Source organism: Zootoca vivipara, chromosome 6 (assembly GCF_963506605.1).
Source record: "Zootoca vivipara chromosome 6, rZooViv1.1, whole genome shotgun sequence".
Classification (NCBI taxonomy): domain Eukaryota; kingdom Metazoa; phylum Chordata; class Lepidosauria; order Squamata; family Lacertidae; genus Zootoca; species Zootoca vivipara.
Genome location: NC_083281.1, coordinates 1,531,887 through 1,557,083, shown reverse-complemented (window position 1 = coordinate 1,557,083; position 25,197 = coordinate 1,531,887). Strand labels below are relative to the sequence as shown.

Here is a 25,197-nt window from a genome sequence, read left to right as displayed (position 1 = left end):
GAATGTAATTAATGAAATGTAATAGTGATGTTTATTTTTGTTTATTTTTCTATTGTAACTATTTGTTTGATTACTGTGGAATTTCAAAAAGAAACCATTTTTAAAAATTAAAATAAAAATAAAAAATAATAAGTTGCATTATTGAAATAAATGCACTTTTCGGCGATATTTTCCGAGTTTCATCTGTATGCTATATGGTCATTTAAGGACCTATTAGGTATCTAAAGCCATTCACACATAACAAAATATGGATTTTATCAAAGTCATTGTTCAGCTGGAATACAATTAAGAAGAGGTATATTAATAGTGAAATAATTACGAAGCTGTAACTTAAAATGATTTTTGATTCATGACAAACTGAATAATGCAAACACATTGGCATTTGGCAATAGCAAAAGTTCATTCGGAAACACCATTGACAAAGACTCACCATCTAGTCTCTAGAAACTTGCTATAACATGAAATAATAAGAGGTGTAAATATACGATGCAAGCTACTAATAATTATAAAGAGCAGAACGTAGGCACCCTATATATAGAAAGGAGCAAACCAGTGATATTTTGGGGAGCAGGCTAGCAGGCGGGGCCCATGACTTACATCCTAGGAGCCGACACAACACAAAACACGGTTGCTGTACGTAGGTTTTATTTTGTTTTTTATCTTATATTTTGGAAATGTACATTCAGTCCCCCTCCCATTTATATTTTCCCGGGCCCCCAAGAGAGTGGGGCCCTAAGCTAGAGCTTGTTTAGCTTATACGTAAATCTGGAACTGGCTGTTGCCCTGATCCAGCAGATTCTCATGTTTTTATTACTGAAATAAAGCTGCTTTTTCTTTCTTTTCTCCGCCGCACAAAGCCCCAACATCATGGGTGGGGGCCAAGGAAGACTCGGGGAGGGTTTTTTTATTTCTATTGTGGGTGGGGGCTGTAATACAATGAACCGGACACAGCAGGCAGACATCAAACGGCCTCTTCCTTCCCACATCTGACCCCCCCTTCCCTCGCTTGTTGTCCCTATTTTCCACATTTTTGTAGCTAAAAGCAGATACTTCCTCCCCGTGTGTTGTTCGCCTCTTCCTACATTGTCCTGCGTGCGAATGGCGGCGAGAGCCTTCTGCGCCGAGAAGGTCACCAACTGGTCAAAAAATAACCTCCTCCTGCGCCCTTAAAATGAAGGCGGGAAAAACTTTTTCCAGTTCAAAGGCCGCAGTCTTTTTAGCCAAAAAAGCACAGAGAGAGAGGGGGGGGAGAGGGAGCCCTGGGAGGGAGCCGCTTACATCGTTAGTAAGATGTTAATTAACCGGGTAGGGAGATTGCTAGAGAGAAAAAGGGATTGTATTTTTGCACACAGATACTCTCAATTGGGTCGATTTGAAAGAAAGTGAACTACGCCAAAATCATACAGATGAAAATAGGGGTGTCATAGAATCATAGAATTGTAGAGTTGGAAGAGACCACAAGGGCCATCCAGTCCAACCCCCTGCCAAGCAGGAAACACCATCAAAGCATTCTTGACATATGCCTGTCAATCCTCTGCTTAAAGACCTCCAAAGAAGGAGACTCCACCACACTCCTTGGCAGCAAATTCCACTGCCGAACAGCTCTTACTGTCAGGAAGTTCTTCCTAATGTTTAGGTGGAATCTTCTATTCCAGGCATCCCCAAACTCGGCCCTCCAGATGTTTTGGGACTACAGCTCCCATCACCCCTGACCACTGGTCCTGTTAGCTAGGGATGATGGGAGTTGTAGTCCCAAAACAGCTGGAGGTCTGAGTTTGGGGGTGCCTGTATTCCGTCATCATAATCATTTCATTATTTTTACCCCGCCCATTTGCCCCATCCTATATTTGTGCATCTGGTTCTTCCTGCCTAAGTGCAGAACCTGGCCTTTGTCCCTATGGAAATTCGTTTGGTTAGCTTGTGTGGTTCCCTCCTTTAGCCAGTGGCATTGTGCGGGCCGAGTTCTTGCCTGCTATCTTTGGCGATCCCCACGTCGCTCCACAGTGGGGACATTGGTTTCCAGGCGGGAGTTGATCATGGTGTGGATTTGCCAAGCGTGCCTTCCTCTTAGCGCGTTTCTCCCTTCAAAGCCCTTGGCACCTTTGGGAAAGGCTGTTCTCCAACTGGAGCGCTCGCAGGCCAGTGTGTTCCCAACTGTCCATGTTTATACTACGTTTTTAAAGATTTGCCTTGAGACAGTCTTTGAACCTCTTTTGTTGACCACCAGCATTACACTTAGAATCATAGAATCATAAAGTTGGAAGAGACCACAAGGGCCATCAAGTCCAACCCCCTGCCAAGCAGGAAACACCATCAAAGTATTTCTGACAGATGGCTGTCAAGCCTCTGCTTAAAGACCTCCAAAGAAGGAGACTCTACCACACTCCTTGGTAGCAAATTCCACTGCCGAACAGCTCTTACTGTCAGGAAGTTCTTCCTAATGTTTAGGTGGAATCTTCTTTCTTGTAGCTTGAATCCATTGCTCCGTGTCCGCTTCTCTGGAGCAGCAGAAAACAACCTCTCTCCCTCCTCTATATGACATCCTATTATATATTTGAACATGGCTATCATATCACCCCTTAACCTTCTCTTCTCCAGGCTAAACATACCCAGCTCCCTAAGTCGTTCCTCATAAGGCATCGTTTCCAGGCCTTTGACCATTTTGGTTGCCCTCTTCTGGACACGTTCCAGCTTGTCAGTATCCTTCTTGAACTGTGGTGCCCAGAACTGGACACAGTATTCCAGGTGAGGTCTGACCAGAACGGAATACCATTCCATTCTTAAGTTCGAATAGAGTAGTTGCTTTGGAAGACGGTCATCAGGCATCCGCACAACATGAGCGGTCCAAGTTGATGTTGAAGAATCATTGCTTCGACACGGGTGATCTTTGCTTCTTCCGGTACACTTTGGTCTTGGGTTCAAATTCTGACACACCGACTGATGTGGGCTCTGCCCACTGCCCCATGCCCACCAGTCGCCGCTGCTGAGACAAAAACACACCCATCCTTTTCAGATCTTCTTCCCGTGGTTGATATCCAGAGGAAACAGCCACTCCTGTCAGGGCCTGGATTTGGGCATGTCAAATGCGCTCTCTCTCTCTCTCTCTCTCTCTCTCGCCTTCCCACCCCCACCAGGGCAGAAGCCGCCCAGCCCCTTCTCCCTCTCCTCAAGGAAGCCACTTAGCCGTAATTTATAATGCTCAGGGAGCCGGGAGGAGGGTGCTGAGGATGTCGTTGCCGTGGCAACAGAGATTAGCCCAGCACCGAAGATGCTCCGGGGGAGCCGGAGGCAGGGAAAGAAGTGGCCTTAAGAGGAGACTTATCTCACAAATAAATATACCCAGAGGGGCAAAGCGGAGAGGAGGAGGAGGAGGAGGAGGAGGAGGAGGAGGAGGAGGAGGAGGAGGAGGAGGAGGAGGAGGAGGAGGGAGCAGCGTCTGGAACAAGCGGCGTCTCTCGCGCACACTTCCCGGCAGGTCTCTTTGCTGCCCTAGAATCCTGGCAGGGTGCTCCAACCACTATGCCGCACAGCCTCTCGAGGTGAGAAATGATCATTGAGACCACTTGTAAGGGCATATTCAGACCTCAAAGCCTTGTCCGCAGCACAATTATACAACGAGCGTAACCGGCTGCTGTAATCAAACACTAATTTGTAAACATATAACGCAGAATGACTTCAATCACTAATTTATAAACGTATGACGCAGAATAATTTAAATAACACAACCATAAACATCATATCACTCGTGATTCAATCCAACATCAGTTCAATGTATTCAGTCATATGTTGTAGTTCATATTGGGTATCCATATGACATATAAATTGGTTCAAAAGTACTTCCAAATGGATGCGTAATACTTGAGTTTTTTTGTTGTTCACCGCTACCAGGAATATATATATTTCGGAATATACTGTGTCTGACGATGTCAGTTAGCGGTTATTCCACAGAATGGACTGTCCAAGCGTGGTGACAAGTATACTTCAAAATATATATATTCCTGGTAGCGGTGAACAACAAAAAATCTCAGTATGACAAGGTTGTATATTGTCTCCCTGCTTATTTAACTTATATGCAGAATTCATCATGCGAAAGGCTGGACTAGATGAATCCCAAGCCGGAATTAAGATTGCCGGAAGAAATATCAACAACCTCAGATATGCAGATGACACAACCATGATGGCAGAAAGCGAGGAGGAATTGAAGAACCTCTTAATGAGGGTGAAAGAGGAGAGCGCAAAATATGGTCTGAAGCTCAACATCAAAAAAACCAAGATCATGGCCACTGGTCCCATCATCTCCTGGCAAATAGAAGGGGAAGAAATGGAGGAAGTGAGAGATTTTACTTTCTTGGGCTCCTTGATCACTGCAGATGGTGACAGCAGTCACGAAATTAAAAGACGCCTGCTTCTTGGGAGAAAAGCAATGACAAACCTAGGCAGCATCTTAAAAAGCAGAGACATCACCTTGCAGACAAAGGTCCGTATAGTTAAAGCGATGGTTTTTCCAGTAGTGATGTATGGAAGTGAGAGCTGGACCATAAAGAAGGCTGATCGTCGAAGAATTGATGCTTTTGAATTATGGTGCTGGAGGAGACTCTTGAGAGTCCCATGGACTGCAAGAAGATCAAACCTCTCCATTCTGAAGGAAATCAGCCCTGAGTGCTCACTGGAAGGACAGATCGTGAAGCTGAGGCTCCAAGACTTTGGCCACCTCATGCGAACGCCGAAAAGCCGGAAGTGAGTGTTCCAGTTTTTGAACGTTTTTTGGAAGCCGAACATCCAATGCGGTTGTCGGCTATTGTTTCCAGGGCGCCTGCACCATTCAGAAGCTGCGCCTCGGTTTCCAAACATCTCAGAAGTCAAACAGACTTCAGGAACGGAATAAGTTTGGCGCTTTTGTTTTGGCTCTTTATTTTGCGTTTTGGTTCTTGAGGCTTTTTCGGTTCATTTGTTTTTGTGACTGTGTGGAACCCAGTTCAGCTACTGATTGATTGGTTGTGTGACTGCGGAAATGGATAAAAGCCCCCCATCCAAACAATGACCGTCATCAGTGCACGTAAGGGGAAAAATAATTTTATTTTTTATCATCTGCAATACTTTCTTATTTATTTTATGGTACAGCATGTTGATTATTGCTTTCGTTTTATGGATCAATGGTCTCGTTAGACAGCAAAATTCACGTTCAATTGCTGTTTTAGGGGTTGTTCTTAAAAGTCTGGAATGGATTAATCCGTTTTGCATTCCTTTCTATGGGAAAGCATGCCTTGGTTTGGAACGCTTTGGTTTTGGAACGGACTTCCGAAATGGATTAAGTTTGAGAACCAAGGGACCACTGTATATCCCCGGGGAGACAAAGGGCTCTCTTCCCCATTTCTCTCTGGGAACAAAGGTCTCCTCCATCTCCCCCTGCGCACAACGATCTCACTTATCCCAGGGACAAAAGGGCCCTTCCCTTTGCAGGTGGATGGAGGTGACCATTGTCCCACCTGCCCCAGAATCCCCCCAGCGCCGGATATCTTCCGGAAATCCTCTATTTCGTCTCGTTTTCCCTGCTTGGTTACCATGCGCTGAGCGCTGCCCAAAACAAAAGAACCCTTATCTTCCTCCATCTGTGCAAAGCCTTGAACCCGAGGCAGAGAAGATTTATCTACCCCTCCAGCTTTTTTTTGCGGGGGGAGAAACCACCTGCTGAAAAAGGGAGCAGAAATGTGGATCTCCCTGGGTGATCATTTCAAGAGGAGCCTAATCTTTGCAGCCACAATCCCTCCCTATGATCTCATCCAGCCCAAGGTTCAGCAGAAAAACAATTGCAGATATATATATTTTCCCGGGCGTGGGGGGAAGAGGGAAACTTTGATGGAGAAAGGCTGGCTTGGTGTGTGTGTGTGTGTGTGTGTGTGTGTGTGTGTGTGTGTGTGTGGTTGTTGTTGTTTTTAAAAAAGAGAAACCATTGGCAATTTTGTTCTGCGTCGCTCATGCAGGAACAAGGGCTCGAGGTGCCAAGTGTGACTAACAGGATAAGTGTTTGTGTGTGTGTGTGTGTGTGTGTGTGTGTGTGTGTGTGTGTGTTGTGTTCGTAGGCACATCTCAGGCCTGGTGTGACTCGCTTCCCAGCCAGAGATGAAACAGATGAAACGCTACGGAGAGGAGGCAAAGAGGCAGCTGGTGTCTAAATGCACCTGGAAAAGGGATGGGAGGAGACTTGAACACAGGACACAGGGCAGTTGGGGAGAGCTCTGGACCAAAGGGGTTCTATAGGGGGACCCAGCATCTATCCGCCACTTTGGCAAATCAGTATCCCTGGAGTGTATCCACCCCCATTGCTCAGCCCCGACACTGAGGTCGAGCTCTGAGGGCCTTCTGGCGGTTCCCTCCCTGCGAGAAGAGAGGTTACAGGGAACCAGGCAGAGGGCCTTCTTGGTGGTGGCGCCCGCCCTGTGGAATGCCCTCCCACCAGATGTCAAAGAGATAAACAACTGCCTGACTTTTAGAAAACACCTGGAAGCAGCCCTGTTTAAAGGTAAAGGTAAGGGACCCCTGACTGTTAGATCCAGTTTCGGACAACTCTGTGGTTGCAGCGCTCATCTTGCTTTATTGGCCAAGGGAGCTGGCGTACAGCTTCTGGATCATGTGCCCAGCATGACTAAGCCAGCTGGAGCGGTACTGTTGTTCAGTCCCAGCTCCTGCCAACCTAGCAGTTTGAAAGCACGTCAAAGTGCAAGTAGATAAATAGGGACCACTCCGGCGGGAAGGTAAACGGCGTTTCCATGTGCTGCTCTGGTTTCGCCAGAAGCGGTTTAGTCCTGCTGGCCACACGACCCAGAAAACTGTCTGCAGACAAACGCCGGCTCCCTCGGCCAATAACGCGAGATGAGCACCGCAACCCCAGAGTCGGTCACAACTGGAACTAATGGTCAGGGGTCCCTTTACCTTTACTTACATGCACTTTGATGTGCTTTCGAACTGCTAGGTTGGCAGGAGTTGGGACCGAACAACAGGAGCTCGCTCCGTCGCGGGGATTCGAACCGCCAACCTTCTGATCGGCAAGCCCTAGGCTCAGTGGTTTAGACCACAGTGCCACCCGCGTCTCTCCTGTTTAGGCCCTGTTTAGGGAAGCTTTTAATGTTTGATGTTTATTGTGTGTTTTTTTAATATTCTGTTGGAAGCCACCCAGAGTGACAAGGGAGGCATGGCCAGATGGATGAGGTATAAGTAATAAATAATTATTATTACTATTATTATTACTGAGGACAAGATGGTTGGACAGTGTTCTCGAAGCTACGAACATGAGTTTGACCAAACTGCGGGAGGCAGTGGAAGACAGGAGTGCCTGGCGTGCTCTGGTCCATGGGGTCACGAAGAGGCGGACACGACTAAACGACTAAACAACAACAATTATTATTACTATTATTTACAGGTGGCCATCGAACCTCAAAAACTTCATTACTTCTTGAGATTTTGCAAAATACAATAAAAAGCTCAACAACTTTTCACCTTTTTTTTTTTTAAAAAATACGGCAACCCTAGCCCCTGGTTTGACAGCAACCCAGGAACCAGGGACCCCCGGCTGTCATCTAGTCCACCCCCTGCAATGCAGGAATCTCATCCGAAGCATCTCTGACAGGTGGCTGTCTAACCTCTGCTTGAAAATCTCCCAACAGCTCTTAATGTCAGGAAGTTCCTTTCTTTTGTGTTTAGTTGGAATCTCCTTTCTTGACACGTGCGGTTCTGTGATTCTACGCAGAAACTCCCCAACGCTGCCCCTCTTGTGCCCTCCAGACTCTGGTGAGCTCCAGCCCTCCAACTTTTCCGCAGATTCATCGCAGACTCTCTATCCAAATCTAAGACTTCGCAGTGTGGGGGATGCCTCTTGAGAAAGGGGAATGCCTCTTCTTAGAGCGGGGATCCCGAGGGCAGAAATGTCTCAAACCGTTGGAAGAAGGTAACCTGTGGTTCCGGCCAGACTGAACTGAAGTCGGGAGGACTGCAGAATCAGACCATCCCTTTCTCCCAAAGGAAGCGGCTTCTGCTCAAGCACGGCGTACTCCAGAGCAGGTGCGGAAGGGGCCCTATTCTGCAGAGCCTCCAACGTTTCTCCCGTGAAAAGAGGGACGTCCTATTCCATCCCCTCCAACGTTTCTCCCACGAAAATAGGGACGTCCTATTCCATCCCCTCCAATGTTTCTCCCGTGAAAATAGGGACGTCCTATTCCATCCCCTCCAACGTTTCTCCCACGAAAATAGGGACGTCCTATTCCATCCCCTCCAACATTTCTCCCATGAAAATAGGGACGTCCTATTCCATCCCCTCCAACGTTTCTCCCGTGAAAATAGGGACGTCCTATTCCATCCCCTCCAACATTTCTCCCCTGAAAATAGGGACGTCCTATTCCATCCCCTCCAACATTTCTCCCATGAAAATAGGGACGTCCTATTCCATTACACGCCCTCCAACATTTCTCCCGTGAAAATAGGGACGTCCTATTCCATCCCCTCCAACATTTCTCCCGTGAAAATAGGGACGTCCTATTCCATGCCCTCCAATGTTTCTCCCGTGAAAATAGGGACGTCCTATTCCATCCCCTCCAACGTTTCTCCCACAAAAATAGGGACGTCCTATTCCATCCCCTCCAATGTTTCTCCCACGAAAATAGGTTCGTCCTATTCCATCCCCTCCAACATTTCTCCCATGAAAATAGGGACGTCCTATTCCATCCCCTCCAACGTTTCTCCCCTGAAAAGAGGGACGTCCTATTCCATCCCCTCCAACATTTCTCCCATGAAAATAGGGACGTCCTATTCCATCCCCTCCAACGTTTCTCCCGTGAAAATAGGGACGTCCTATTCCATTCCATCCCCTCCAACGTTTCTCCCCTGAAAAGAGGGACGTCCTATTCCATCCCCTCCAACATGTCTCCCGTGAAAATAGGGACGTCCTATTCCACCCCCTCCAACGTTTCTCCCGTGAAAATAGGGACGTCCTATTCCATCCCCTCCAACGTTTCTCCCGTGAAAATAGGGACGTCCTATTCCATTCCATCCCCTCCAACATTTCTCCCCTGAAAAGAGGGACGTCCTATTCCATCCCCTCCAACATTTCTCCCCTGAAAATAGGGACGTCCTATTCCACCCCCTCCAACATTTCTCCCCTAAAAAGAGGGACGTCCTTTTCCATCCCCTCCAACGTTTCTCCCGTGAAAATAGGGATGTCCTATTCCATCCCCTCCAACGTTTCTCCCGTGAAAATAGGGGCACCCTAAGGAAAAGCGGGACATTCTGGGACGGCTTTTGTGAGTCTGGGACTGTCCCTAGAAAATGGGGACCTTTTGAGGGTCTGTATTCTGCTCACAAAGTTGCCACCACCCCACAACCTTGTGGGGGGCTCGGTGCTTTGTAAATAAATTGGAAATCCAGTCGCCTGACAATGTTTGTTGATCTCTCTCTCTCTCTCACACACACACAGACCATTCCACTCAGCTGACGAGCAAAATATTTCCCCCCCCTATTTGCTGATGTGGGGCGTTTTTCCTTTTTATTCCAGGATCGTAGGGAAAGGTCTAGCGACCTTTTGTCTCTCTCCACACCCCTAATGCGGAACAATAATGTTTGTTTGCCGGCCTGCCTGCACCAGTTTCTCATTATATCATCGCTAAACGCCGCATTTTTAAAACGCTGGCCCCCCTCTGCCTCCTCACTCTTGCACAACAGATTATCTCGCACAGGCATGATGCCAAGGGGAGCTGGTCCTAGTTTGCCCAATATAAACCAGTTTATTCTCAGAAGGGAAGTCCTGGGTGCGAGTTCTGTACGGAGACTGCAGGGCCTCCTTCATTCTGCAAAAACAGTTCTCGAATCAAGCACCCCAGAACATATTTGGCCCTCTCCTGCAATGTCCCCTCCAGTTATGGGTGGGGGACAATCTGGATCCAGGCCACATTCAAAGGCAAACCTATCTAGTGGTTTCAGGAAGGGCGGGAATGTGAATGGAAACCCACCCCTAGTTTGAAAGGCCGCAGTTCTCTGAATTTTTCAGTGTGGTGATTGTGGGAATCCTCCGTAATTCCCTGGGCCTGAGACCACGTAGGCCATGTGCGGAAGCACCTAAACAATTTCGTCTCCCAAATCTGCGGACCTCCTTCATGTTAGTTGTTCTTTTTTGCCCAGACCCTCTGCACAGAGGGATCTACAGTGGCGTCTTGGTTCTCAGACTTACTCCGTCCCGGAAGCCCGTTCCAAAACCAAAGCGCTCCAAAACCAAGGTGCACTTTCCCGTAGAAAGCAACGGATTAATCCGTTCCAGACTTTTAAAAACAACCCCTAAAACAGCAGTTTAACATGATTTTACTATCTAACGAGACCAAAAAAACCGAAAGGAATAAACAATGCCTGGAGAAGAGAAGGTTAAGGGGTGATATGATAGCCATGTTCAAATATATCAAAGGATGTCATATAGAGGAGGGAGAAAGGTTGTTTTCTGCTGCTCCAGAGAAGCAGACACGGAGCAATGGATTCAAACTACAAGAAAGAAGATTCCACCTAAACATTAGGAAGAACTTCCTGACAGTAAGAGCTGTTCGGCAGTGGAATTTGCTGCCAAGGAGTGTGGTGGAGTCTCCTCCTTTGGAGGTCTTTAAGCAGAGGCTTGACAGGCATATGTCCAGAATGCTTTGATGGTGTTTCCTGCTCGGCAGGGGGTTGGACTGGATGGCCCTTGTGGTCTCTTCCAACTCTAGGATTCTATGATTCTATGTACTGCAGTCACACAATCAATCCATCAGTTCCACACAGTCACAAAAACAAAACGAAAAAGAGCCACAAAAACAAAAATGCAAAACAAATAGCAAAGACAGACAGACCTCAGCGTAACACTCAAATCGAAAGCGTAACACTCAAAATGGAGCACGTTCGGCTTCCGAAAAAGGTTCGCAAACCGGAACACCGACTTCTGGGTTTGCAGTGTTTGGGTTCCAAGTTGTTGGAGTACCAAGGCGTTTGAGAACCAAGGGACCACTGTATGGGTCCACTTATCCCTGTCTCCCATGCCACCAAGCCTGCCTTGACTTGCCACTGATAGATATTGGACCAGCCGGAGGGACTTTTAAACTCCTCAAAATGTAGGCTCTACAGGGATGTAACTGTGCGCCTTTTTTTTCATCCCAAGCATCACCCACCTCGAACTGATAGACCCTCTTTGCTCTGATGTGATCATGAGATTTCCACCGTTGCAGCTTGCTGCAGGGAGCCAGAGGATAAGGAAAAAATTCCCCGCAGAGGCTAGGCACGTCTTTTCCTTTCCTTCAACGTGGTTCTGACTACAGGCTAGCAACTCCCGCCCCCCCAATCATCCAGATGTGATCTTGCAACGGAGAATTAACGTCACCCAACCCTATAAGCGTGCTTACTCAGGGGTAGATCCACAGCTTACTCCTGAGTAGGCCCTGCAGGCTCAGACCTTGAGGAATTGCCATCTGTGGGTGGTTGTGGGTTTTTTGGGTGGTGGTGGTGGGGAAACAGAGGCAGAAACAATGATGTCAGCCCTCGGCTGTAGCAGAAACAGCGGCTTTCATTCATAAATACGCTCGGTGAGGTGGGAAAGGATCTCAGCAACGCCACTAAAATGCCTCGAGCAGGCTTGCCTGGAAATAATAATTAAAGGGGGAAAAACCCGTCTCCTTTTCCGCCTCCGCCTCCTCTAAACAGTCTCTTCCATCAAATATTCATGGCCTCCATTTTCCCCGGGCTTCGCCAGCGATGCTTCTCCCTCTCTCCGCCGTCCTCTTCCTAATGCATCTTCCACGATTTGAAGGCCGCCTGCAATCTCCGCCTCCCCTCCTCCCCCCTTTCTCTTTAGCTCGGTGGAAAGCGAACCACCAGGTTGGGAACGGGGGCAAACCATGGCTTGCTGGGAGACGCAAATGGGCAAATGTTGGGGTGGGGGCGGTTGTGACCAGCCCCACACACCCAAGGAGGGTTCGCAATCGCAGCCCAAGAGCAGTCTGCAGCTGTGGAGGGTCCATAGTCCCAACCCCTCAGGAGAGTCTGTAGCTACGCCCCTGAGAAGTCTGTAGCCACGCCCCTGAGTCTGTAGCCACTCCCCTGGGGATTCTATAGCCACACCCCTGATGAGACTGTAGCCACTCCCCTGGGGATTCTATAGCCACACCCTGAGGAGTCTGTAGCCACACCCATGAATGTAGCCACTCCACTGGGGATTCTATAGCCATGCCCCTGAGGAGTCTGTAGCCACGCCCATGAGTGTAGCCACTCCCCTGGGGATTCTATAGCCACGCCCACGAGGAGTCTGTAGCCACGCCCATGAGTGTAGCCACTCCCCTGGGATTCTATAGCCACACCCCTGAGAAGTCTGTAGCCACGCCCCTGAGTGTAGCCACTCCCCTGGGGATTCTATAGCCACACCCCTGATGAGACTGTAGCCACTCCCCTGGGGATTCTATAGCCACACCCTGAGGAGTCTGTAGCCACACCCATGAATGTAGCCACTCCACTGGGGATTCTATAGCCATGCCCCTGAGGAGTCTGTAGCCACGCCCATGAGTGTAGCCACTCCCCTGGGGATTCTATAGCCACGCCCACGAGGAGTCTGTAGCCACGCCCATGAGTGTAGCCACTCCCCTGGGGATTCTATAGCCACACCCCTGATGAGACTGTAGCCACTCCCCTGGGGATTCTATAGCCACACCCCTGAGGAGTCTGTAGCCACGCCCATGAGTCAGTAGCCAATCCCCAGGGAAGTCTATAGCCACACCCCTGATGAGACTGTAGCCACGCCCATGAGTTTAGCCACTCCCCTGAGAAGTCTGTAGCTCCTTCTCGGGCCTCAGCCGAATCCGGTTCACAGGTGAATATTTCACAGCACTGAGCTTCCTTCTGCCTCACTTCATCACACCTAAAAACCGTTCATGTGTTTACGTGTGAGCGATACCGGACCCCATAGAGCACGGTGCCAAGGTTGCAGGTTCGATCCTCAAATGGGACAGCTGCCTATTGTGGTGGGTCAGACTAGATGGCACTGAGGGTCCCTTTCGGCCCTACGATTCCAGGATTCTAGGAACACTTCCTTTCTAATGCCCTTATCATTTCCTGCAAAGGGAGATCTCCTGCTTAAGAGAGCCACCTATTGTGCAGGGAGGCCATGCAGTCGCTTAGTGTGGAAGCAGGGAGGCACTCTGCACATGCTCGCAGGGATCTCTCCTCCTCACTTTGCATCGACTCGGCCCCAGTGAGTGGTCCCACTGCTGGTCTTTTCCTCATCCATCGCTCAAAATTGAGCATACAGTGCTCCCTTGGTTCTCAAGCGCCTTGGTCCTCAAACAACTTGGAACCCAAACACTGCAAACCCGGAAGTAAATGTTCCGGTTTGCAAACTCTTTTCAGAAGCTGAACGTGCTCCGGTTTGAGGGTTACGCTGAGGTCTGCCTGTTTTTTTGCTATTTATTTTGCATTTTTGTTTTTGTGGCTCTTTCTGTTTTGTTTTTGTGACTGCGTGGAACCCAGTTCAGCTACTGATAGATTGTGTGACTGCGGTACTTGGTTTATTGCTTTTATTTTATGGATCAATGGTCTCATTAGACAGTAAAAATCCATGTTAAATTGCTGTTTTAGGGGTTGTTTTTAAAAGTCCGGAACGGATTAATCCATTTTGCATGACTTTCTATGGGAAGGCGCGCCTCGGTTTTGGAACGCTTTGGTTTCCGGAACGGATTTAGTTTGGGAACCAAGGCACCCAGGGTTGTGTTTCAAATGCCTCCGGGCACCTATGGCTTTCTCTTCGCCTGGCCTACCCCACAGGGCTGCTGGGAAGGCCATACAGCACGCAGCTCTCAGACCCTCCCGGCGGAAGGAAGGACTGTTTGGGACACGGGTGCGAAATGAAACGGGCTGTGTGTGTTCTTTGCATGTTGGGAAGAGGGGAGTCATGGCCGTGCGGACTGGGAAAAGCTGCTACGGACTCTGCATAACCCGAGCTGACCTTGCTTAGAGGAATCTGCTGGTTCAGCAACTATCTCAGCTGTGAAGGGAATGTTTCGAACGCGGCCCGGCATCAGAGAGAGAGAGGGAGAGGGCGGGTGGCTGGCCACCTGGCCTAATTTTCAGCCATTCAGAGCCCTGTGGACAATGGGCAACCAAAGCCCATTTAGTTCCACCTCGTTATACAGAAGAGAAGGGAAGGTTCTGGATTTGAATCACCTGCTTTTCTTGCATTTCACCAATAAGCTCCTCTTCCCCACTATGGAAGGCCGGAACTGCAATTTCCGCTCCTCCCAGGCCACATTAAAGCACAGTGACGTCACTCAAAACTGCCACGGCTTCTTCCCTTAAGACAGGCATGTCCAAAGTCCGTTTTTTTTGGGGGGGTCTAATGTGGCCCCCCCGGCCGGTTTTATCCGGCCCCTGTGGCAGTTTATTTGGGGGGGGTGTCAAATCCTAAGAAAAGCTCAACAAGTTCAACCCTAAAGAAGCTCAACAATTTCGGGGTAAAATCATTTTTAAAAAGCCCAACAACTTCAATCCTAAAAAAAAGCCCAACAACTTTGGTCGGCCCTCACACATGTTCACTTCATCAGATCTGGCCCTCTTTGAAAAAAGTTTGGGCACCCCTGCCTTAAGAGATTCTGGGAGCTATTTGCTGAGGGTTAGTAGAACCCTTTTATTCCCATCCCTGAGCTACAATTCCCAGAGTGTTTTAACAGTCGTTTCCTCTTCGCAGCAGAGAACTCTGGGAACTGTAGTTCCAGGAGGGGGACTAAGGGAGTCTCCAAACAACTGGCCTTCTCAAACTACCGTTCCCAGAATTCTTTGGGCGAAGCCATGACGGTTTCAAGCAGCGTTACTGTGAATTTGACCTCAGTTTCTCATGTATCCGGTCTTCATTTCTCCATATTTCTACATCAGTTTGCAATTTTTCCTTTAAAAAGTTCGCTTGAAAATTCATCAGCGGTTTATTCTAACACACCCATTTTAGGATTCAGTTTTGCCTAATATACAGGTTTTTGCAAAAACAGTTCCCCGCAATACAACGTGTCCTTGTGCCTTCTTTTCAACAACCATGCATTTTAATGCGTGGTTTAACCTAGTTTTACGCGTTTTCTGTTTCTTTCCCCGCATTACTTGGCCGGAAGGGAAACCGCACTGCGAAATTTGGAGCGCTGCAAATTTCATTGGACACAGCTGCGACCTGCTCTGCATATTGCTTGGGGAAAGTGCAGGTTTTTGAGAAGGTTCGCCTTTGGATGCGAATCGAAAGGCTCTCCTTCGCTCCACATTGCCTTCCCGGCCGTCAAAAATTAAGCCTGCCCCTTTCCATAAGACCTTCTCCTTCTTTCTTTTGCACAGGAAACTCAACAATGCGCATTGACAAGTGTAGCAATCAAGGTAAAGGTAAATGGACCCCTGACCATTAGGTCCAGTTGCAAACGACTCTGGGGTTGCGGTGCTCATCTCGCTTTACTGGCCGAGGGAGCTGGCGTACAGCTTCCAGGTCATGTGAAAAAAGCCGCTTCTGGCAAACCGGAGCAGCACACGGAAACGCCATTTACCTTCCCGCTGGAGCGGTACCTATTCATCTACTTGCACTTTGATGTGCTTTCGAACTGCTAGGTTGGCAGGAGCAGGGACCGAACAACGGAAGCTCATCCCATCACGGGGATTCGAACAACCGACCTCCCGATCAGCAAGCCCAAGAGGCTCAGTGGTTTAGACCACAGCGCCACCTGCGTCCCTATCAAACAGCCCATTAAATAAATCTATATATATATATATAAATGTAAAAATCGTGAAACTGCGTTCTACACTTTTCTCCGTAACCGCTTGACCGATCGTCCTGAAATTTTGACACAACGATCCAGGCCACTCCCCGAGCGTTGTTGGGGGCAAAAATCCCCCAAATCACACACCTGGGCACCAAGTCAAACTCCACCAAGTCAAACAGCGCCCTCAAGTGGTGTAGTACCCTCCTCCACCCCCTCCCTTCCTGTGAAATCTAAGCCACACCCACAAACCAAATGACATCATCAAACAAGCAACTGAAACTACCAAGGCGGCCATTATCAGACAGACTAGGCCGCTTTCCAGACTAGGCCAAGTGGAGGTGGGGGGGGGGCGAATAGAGAGCAGGGATAAGTAATGGGTCAGAACGGGGGGGGGGACACAGGGATGAAACCTGCCCTCTCCACAGTGTCTTGCCTCGACTCAGGGGGACTCTGAGGCTCAGGGGTATCTGAAGGGGGGCTATTACCCTCCATTTTACAGACTAATGCACAGCAACGCGTGCAGGGCCAGCTAGTATCAAATAAAGTTGTCCCATCTCTCCCGGAAACGAAATCACAGCAACTCTGGACATCCTAGTCCGACACACACATACAGATTTGCGGGCACCTCCATCCCAAGCAACTCTTTCGGTTTCAAAGTAAATAGCAAACGCGCCAATTAACAAATAAAAAAAGTCCGCCGATTCACACCAGAGGGAACTGACCTGCAACTATTTTCTCCATGATGGGGGGAGGGGAGAGCACATTTTAGCTTTGATCTAGCCGGTTTCCCACAGCGCTCCAGACAGTTGGTGGCATTCTGAGGTAGACTGCTCCTGGAAATGGGGGCTCCATTTGGTTCCGCCGTCAAGGGCGTCGGAAATAGCGCCCGGGTGGAATTTCCGGAAATCTCAGAAATGTACCGGGGAAAACCCAGGCGACCCAATGTTGGAAGTGTTGATTTTTTCCGCGAAGGTTCTTAAAAATAGCTGGAAACTTTCTGTTTTTTGGAGGGGAGGGGGAGATATTGCAGAAAAGGGGGGGCCTCAACAAATTTGGCACACACAAAAAAGGACCCTATAATAGGCAGGTCCATGAAAAGCTCAAGGAGCAACCCAACAGCAGGGGAAAGAAGCCTAAGAAGGTAGGAAAATGCGATTCGCCGCATTTGGCGTCCCTACTTGGGATCTCCAGCAACTGGCAATCAGAGACAGGCTGCCCTTGCCAGGTGAGGTAAAGCCAGAGGTTGACTGCGCCTGAACCTGGAGGCTCTATTTTGCGAACACGTTTAACCGCTGCTGAAACCCCCTTGCTTCTCCTCTGCGAATTTGTCTAATCCGCTTTTAAAGCCATCTGATCCCGGTCTCTGGTGGCAGCAAAAAAACCCCAAAGGCGTTTTTTGCAAAATTAAGTCTGGGCCAAGTTACTAGGCCACATGAAGATTCGCCGGTCCTTTTGTGCTTGGGTTGAGCATTTGCGGTCTGGAAGGGGATGAAGCGGAAGGGAAGGGGTTTTCCTAGAGCTACTCCCCTGCTTTGCAGCTGTTTCTAAAATACGAATCAGGTGGTATGTAAATTTTAATAAAGGAATGTTATGTAGTGAGCTGAATCATAGAACAATAGGATCCAGAATCAGCAGTCTGATTGGTCCGCAAGGAAAGATCTAAAGAAACATGCAGTGGAAAGCTACGGGATAAACTTCGCTGTTGCGTGATATGATCTCTTATGCTCAGAAAGCAACCTTCTTTAGCTACGATTCCTGGGGTTGAGCTAGATGACCACCAGGGGTCCCTTCCATACAATTCTATGGTTCTGTGAGTCAAAAAAGCAATGCTCTTCAGCAGCAAGTCTCTGGATCCCGGGGAAACCGGTTTGCAGGTGCAGAGGAGGAGAAGCTGGGCGGCTGATTGGATCAGCTTTAATCTCTCCGGGAAGCAGGTGGGGGCCGAACTGAGAAACACACTCATGAGATCTATCTGAAGTTAAGAAAACTAGATGTATGACAGTCCAGGGCTTGAGGAACCAGCAGGCCCAGTGGTTAAGACTTGCAAGGCTGTCGCACAGGACTAGGGATCGGGGCAGGCGGCGGAATTAAGATTCAAGCCAAGTTCTAAAGCGAATCAACCCAGTTGTGCTTTGCAAAACAGACACCTTTTGAACTCCGAATTTTGCAGCCAAGTCGCAGGCCCAGAAGAAATGCACAGACCAAGGTAAAATTGTGTCTGCGCACATCGGAACTGGGAACACCAGCCAAATCGCATCCCCCGCAAGGAGCGTCCGTTGGGAGAAATTTGCCTCGGAAATACCGGCAAACTCTTTCGGTGGCATTTATTTGTCATGCGGAAGACAGACCACAGAAGTGGGGGAACTGAGCTGGATCCAAAATGGGCATCCCTAGACACAGAATCGGGGAGCTGGAAGGGACCCCCCCCAGAGGTCCTCTAGTCCAACCCCCCTTTACCATGCAGGCATAAATTTGTTTTTCCATCGCTTCCGACAAGTTAGATCCCAAACCAGAGGGGTTCAAATTCTGGAAAGGGGTGGGGGGATTTCAGGAAGGACAACCTGAAGGTATAAGATCTAGAATGGACTTGCCTCAGAAATTAGCAGATTCCCTTGAGTAAGTTTGACCCAAAGTAGATCTTCTTTTTTACGGGGGCTTAAGAGATGTATGGTAGTGAGGTATGGAAGTGAGAGCTGGACCATAAAGAAGGCTGATCGCTGAAGAATGGATGCTTTTGAATTCTGGGGCTGGAGGAGACTCTTGAGAGTCCCATGGACTGCAAGAAGATCAAACCTCCCCATTCTGATGGAAATCAGCCCTGAGTGCTCACTGGAAGGAGAGATCCTGAAGCTGTGTCCGCTTCTCTGGAGCTCCGTGTCCGCTTCTCTGGAGCAGCAGAAAACAATCAAGCTACAAGAAAGAAGATTCCACCTAAACATTAGGAAGAACTTCCTGACAGTAAGAGCTGTTCGGCAGTGGAATTTGCTACCAAGGAGTGTGGTGGAGTCTCCTCCTTTGGAGGTATTTAAGCAGAGGCTTGACAGGCATATGTCAAGAATGCTTTGATGGTGTTTCCTGCTCGGCAGGGGGTTGGACTGGATGGCCCTTGTGGTCTCTTCCAACTCTATGATTCTATGATAGGCAGGCTCAAAAGCCAACACAATTTGGAAGATATCTTGAAAGGCGCTTACATGAAACAAACCAGGGATCTAAACTGAACAGCGGGAAATTAGCGTTTTTTCCTAATTTGCTCCCCTGCAGATTGAGAAAGGAAAAAAAAAACTCCTTGGAAGATTTACCCTAAAAAAATGGAACCTTATTAGAAACCCTATAGCCCGTTTTATTTTTTAAAAAGGCTTTCTGATTCTTTTCCCCATGGGAGTGTATCAAATCTGATGCAAATGCTTCCTTAAATTTTTCTTTTCTATCTCTCCAGAACAGGAGGGATTTGGAATTTAAAAGCAGGCTCTGAGGAACCCGGAGACGTGCTCTGGTTACGTCACGGAACGTCCACAAACACTCAGGGCGGGCAGTGTCTCTCTGGGGCCACACATTGCCGAAAGCCCCAGACCCCCGCAGCCACCGATGGCCTGGAGCTGGGAGCGAATCCTTGGCTGTGGAAATGTAATCCTGTTCTCTCTCTCTCTCTCTCTCTCTCTCTGGCACATGCTGATGTCAAGACAACTCGCTGGGGTAGATCTCCCGGGAGATTCTGCCTGGCGCCAACAAATCCTCACGGAGGCTGCTGGGGAAAGCACAATTTTTTTGTTCTCAGAAAGGAGAGGGAGGGGTGCAGATAAGCAGCTTTACAGAGGTGCCGACTCCCCAGGTGCCCAGGCACCCGCGAAATTCCCCACAGAGGGGCCAGGCACCTGCAAATTTCAGTGCCGCCGGGGCAAAAGGAGGCTTTCTTTCACCCAGTTTGTCACCTCCTCTCCCCCACAGGCCGGGAGCCTCAATGGCACCCCCCTGGAGGCTTCAAAAACCCCAGCATGGCACCCACATCCCCCCAGGCACCCACAGTTGTGGGGCAAAGCAGGCACTCCTGGGAAGCTAGGCGCCAAGGCGTTCCCATTCATGCCAGCCTCCCCTTCTAAATTTGTGCCAGGCGCAGTTTCAAGTGAGGGGGGAATCCCAGGGTGCTCGGCACTGGTCGGCCGGACTGGTGCGCCCTCTGGGTGGGCAGGAAAAGACCCCGGCGGGAGAAGATCCTAGCAATGGCCGGGTTGCTGGTAGTGACAAAGGTCTCGCAAAGGGAAATTCATGGAGGCAGCTCTGTCCTTCCCTCACAGGGCCCAGGCACTCGAAGTCCTGTTTCTGTGCCACCCTGAGAGACCTCCGAGAAGGTCCTGCTTCAAGATATTTGGTCTGGAAACCCTAACAGTTTGTTTTATTTTATTTTATTTATTTATTTTTTTAAAAATACCATATGCAGATCAGCATCAGGCAGAAGTTAAAATGAACATTTTGAGGGCTGCGTCTCAGGGAGTAAGATTTCTGGGTTCCCCTTAAAAAAATGACACAGGGCCAGTTTTCAGAGAGAAGATGGGCTGGGTTTTCAATGAACGATCCTCTTTGCTTTTAATTGTTCTCTTTCCATGATTCCATCCTGCCCGTGCTGGTCAGCGGGTCTTATCTGTGCCTCTGTGCCAGTTCCCCACATTTTAGATATCGATATGTGCCATTACAAATGGTTTCACGCTTGCTTTCGACATTTTTTAAGACGTTTGCTGTTTAAACGTTGTTTTTTTATTTGTGGGGAGCTGCCTTGAAAGAACCGTGGTTTGAAAGGCGGGGAAGAAATCTCCGAAACGAAATAATAATAAGGATAGGAACCCTGGAGAGCAGCTGCCGGCCAGGGCAGAGTGTCCTACACACACACACACGTCGAGTCTTTCCCCAGGCCTAGTAACATATTCCATATGGCCGTTCCAAGCCATTTTGCCGCCCGAGGCAAAGGAAAAGATCCCCCTGCCCAAATCTCAACAGGCCCAGCAGCTAGATTTTCAACGCAGGAGATGGGCCGGCAGGTTCGCTGGGTTCAGGGAAGTGACTCTGGCCCACGTGGCGGAGAGGCAGCTCTAAGCACCTGCAGACCTTCCATTCTCTGGTGTCCGAGAACCCTGCCTCAGCCTGCCTAATGACAGGGCCAGACAGACCTTCTCTCTCTCTCTCTCTCTCTCTCTCTCTCTCTCTCTCTCTCTCTCTCTCTCTCTCTCTCTCTCTCTCTCTCTCTCTCTCTCTCTCTCTCTCTCTCTCTCTCTCTCTCTCTCTCTCTCTCTCTCTCTCTCTCTCTCTCTCTCTCTCTCTCTCTCTCTCTCTCTCTCTCTCTCTCTCTCTCTCTCTCTCTCTCTCTCTCTTCCTCCCTGCCCAAGCAAGCCCAACGGAAGACAGTTCCTCTTCTCCTTACGCGCCAGGGGTGCTCTTCCTTTAACAACAGCAACAACAACCACCAAAAATCAGGATTGGACCGGGCAGGATGTGGAGAGAGAAGGCAGGCTCTGGGAACCGCCTGAGTCACTGCGAGTGGGGAGGGGGGCGAGGAAGGGGGGGAGATGGGTGGAGGCTGCCACGCAGAATCACGCAGGAAAGAAACAACAGGTAAAAAAAAAAAGAAGTGAGAGAGATGGATCGCCCACTTGCCAGAAAGCGGAACCCACCAATCGTCCCCAAATCTCTTCCACTGGAGGTTCGCAGACCCCTGGCATCCTCTGCCTCTCCTCATAAAAGTGTTTATGAGCAATACGCAGGCTGCTATCAGCGCGTAAGGGGGAGGGAGGGAAAATCTGGGGTGCGGAAGCCCGGATTCCTCTCGTTTTGGGGTGTCCATATAGCCAGATCTCCCCCTTCTTCTTCCCTCCCTCTCTCTCCACACAAACAAACGCACAACCACCGCCTGTGCGCCAAACCACCGACGAACATCAGCCGAAGATGGGCTTTGCAGCACGGAGAAAAATAACAAACGCGGGGTGGGGTGGGGTAGGGGGGGGTTGAAGGAGAAAGGTGCACGCAGAAGGAAGGAGGGAAGGAGAAAGGAGCTCTGGGAAGTGATGGGAAAGGGAAGACTTACTCCATTTTCGGTGCCGCTGCTGGCGCGCTCCGGTCCTACAGCCTTGGCAACCTTGCAAGGTGCAAGGAGAGAGGGAGAGGGAGGGAGGCAGAGAGCGCCTGCTTGGCTGGATTGATCTCGCTCTCCTTTCCCTCTTTTCCCTCCTCCTCCTCCTCCTTCAAGATCTGCGCGTCCCAGGGGCCACGGAGGAAGGCGGCGGCGGCGGCAGCTGCCGGCAGCAGCAAAGCATCCCCTCCGCCAACCGCTTATTGTCCTGAGCCGACGATGGATGCGCGAGGAGAGGCTCGCTTGTTATGGAGGAGCGCGGACTGTGGCTGTCCTTGCGCGCTTTGCAAACCGCACCCCCCACCCTCCGTCTCTCTCTCTCTCTCTCTCTCTCTCTCTCTCTCTCTCTCTCTCTCTCTCTCTCTCTCTCTCTCTCTCTCTCTCTCCAGCATCACAACAGCACCTCCTGCCGGCCGATGCGCGCCACCGTGCGTCTTTACGCGGAGACTGTCCGCGCAAGGCGCGCCAGCGCGTCTTTCCACCTGCGCGCCCCGCGGCGGTTGCGGGCCGTGGCGGGTTTACTTATACAGTAAGCTAAACAAGCTGGTCTAGCTTAGGGCCCCACTCTTTTGGGGGCCCCCAAAAAATCAAAAGGGAAAAAAACAACTGGATGTATATTTCCAAAATAGAAGATAAAAAACAAATAAAATAAAACCTATAAACAGCAACCATGTTTTGTGTTGTGTCGGCTCCTATGATGTAAGTCATGGGCCCCGCCTGCTTGCCTGCTCCCTAAAATATCACTGGTTTGCTCCTTTCTATATATAGGGTGCCGGCATTCTGCTATTTATAATTATTAGTAGTATGCATAATATATTTACACTTCTTATTATTACATGTTATGGCAAGTTTCTAGAGACTAGATGGTGAGTCTTTGTAAATTGTGTTTGCAAAGGAACTTTTGCTATTGCCAAATGCCAATGTGTTTGCTTTATTAAGTTTGTTATCAATCACAAATCATTTTAAGTTAGAGCTTAATAATTATATACTTCTTCTTAATTGTATTTCACTATTAATATACTTCTTCTTAATTGTATTTCAGTTTTCAACAATTACTTTGATAAAATACATATTTTGTTACATGCAAATGGCTTTAGATACCTATTAGGTCCATCAATTACCATATAGCATATATTAAACACAAAAACAGCTGGCAATTTATTGTTGACAAAGGACAGCTGGACATAGACAGGGCCCTAGTGCCTCCAGGATCTTAGGGCCTCATCAAACCTCAATCCAGCCCTGCAGGCGACTCTCTTTTGTTTGCCAAAGGAGAGAGAGCCGTGTTTGCATATAGGTTCCTGGGCACCCAGAGAATTCCCTACAAAGGGAGCCAAGCACCCACAAATTTTGGTGCCAGGGCCAGGCAAGCTGCATGGCACCCACAGTTTCTTTGCAGAGAATCTTTGCAAGGTTACTTTCTTAAAATAATATTGGGGAAATAAAAAATAAAAAATCCCTTCCTCCCTTCCTTGTGGTCTCTTCCAACTCTATGATTCTATGATTCTAACATGGGGGGGGGGGGAACCACAGATAGAGAGGAGAATCAAAGAATCTATGATTCTATGATTTTCCTCTCTATCTGTGGGGTTGGTTTTTTTTGTGTGTGTTAGAATCTGGAGCAGCAGAAAACAACCTTTCTCCCTCCTCCATATGGCATCCTTTAATATATTTGAACATGGCTATCGTATCACCCCTTAACCTTCTCTTCTCCAGGCTAAACATACCCAGCTCCCTAAGCCGTTCCTCATAAGGCATCGTTTCCAGGCCTTTGACCATTTTGGTTGCCCTCTTCTGGACACGTTCCAGCTTGTCAGTATCCTTCTTGAACTGTGGTGCCCAGAACTGGACACAGTACTCCAGGTGAGGTCTGACCAGAGCAGAATACAGTGGTACTATTACTTCCCTTGATCTAGATTAGTGGTCAGCAAACTTTTCAGCAGGGGGCCGGTCCACTGTCCTTCAGACCATGTGGTAGGCCGGATTATATTTTGGGGGAAAAAGTGAACGAATTCCTATGCCCCACAAATAACCCAGAGATGCATTTTAAATAAAAGGACACATTCTACTCATGTAAAAACACCAGGCAGGCCCCACAAATAACCCAGAGATGCATTTTAAATAAAAGGACACATTCTACTTATGTAAAAACATGCTGATTCCCGGACCGTCCGCGGGCCGGATTGAGAAGGCGATTGGGCCACATCCGGCCCCTGGGCCTTAGTTTGGGAACCCCTGATCTAGAAGCTATACTCCTATTGATGCAGCCCAGAATTGCATTGGTGTTTTTTAATGCTATTCTGCTTTTGTTTATGTCGATAAACTTTTAATATATATATATTTTAAAAAACCATACCCGTATATGACGATAAATGTTTTGCAATATTTTTGGAGATATTTTTATTAAATCTCCAATATTTGATTCACATTAATTTTATTAATATCGAGACCTCCAAAAATATTCCAAAACATTTATCATCATGTACATTCTTTTGAAAAATATGAAAAGTTTATAGACATAAACACACGCAGAAGAATATAATAAAAAAAAACACCATACACACACACAAAAAAAACCAGATACAGAGAAGGGGTATTTTTATTTTATTTTTATACCCCCCTCCAACATAACTCTGTAGAATTCCCATGTGGCTGAGAAACCAGCTGAGCAGCAGCAATAATAATAATAATAATAATAATAATAATAATAATAATAATATTTTTAATACCCCGCCCCTACTGGCAGGCCTGAGCCGGCCCTGATTTAAATGAAGGCCGACTCCTGCCACTACAGGGCAGAATACTTTTTCCCAGGTTCCCCCATTCCTGATCATAGAACCGTGGAATCGTTGGAAGGGACCCCGAGGGTCATCTAGCCCAAACGCTCTGCGATGCAGGAATTTATTTGTCCAATGTGAGGCTCGAACCCACAACCCTGAGATGAAGAGGCTCCTGCTCTACTGACTGAGCTATCCCAGATGTAAGAAGAAACATTGCTCCCAGGACATTTCCGAGCACAATTCAAAGTGTTGGTGCTGACCTTCAAAGCCCTAAACGGCCCAGTATCCCTGAAGGAGCGTCTCCACCCCCATCGTCCATCCCAGACACCCAGAAGCGAGGTTACAGGGAACCAGGCAGAGGGCCTTCTCGGTGGTGGCACCCGCCCTGTGGAACGCCCTCCAATCAGATGTCAAGGAGATAAACAACTATCTGATGTTTAGAAGACATCTGAAGGCAGCCCTGTTTAGGGAAGTTTTTAAATGTTTGATGTTTTATTGTGTTTTTAATATTCTTTTGGGAGCCGCCCGGAGT

The 25,197-nt window shown here is 48.6% G+C and overlaps 1 protein-coding gene across 3 annotated transcripts in view; it reads right to left on the bottom strand.

Moving 5' to 3' along the window:
• The window catches only part of PALM (paralemmin), a 61,582-nt gene extending 39,391 nt beyond the window's left edge, over window positions 1-22,191 (bottom strand). For all 3 annotated transcript variants that reach the window (XM_060275293.1, XM_035119797.2, XM_035119796.2), the window contains exon 1: window positions 21,841-22,191. In XM_060275293.1, the coding sequence (XP_060131276.1) occupies window positions 21,841-21,845 (5 nt within the window). In that variant the 5' untranslated portion in view covers window positions 21,846-22,191. The remainder of the gene's footprint in view (window positions 1-21,840) is intronic.
• Between the last annotated feature and the right edge of the window lie 3,006 nt (window positions 22,192-25,197).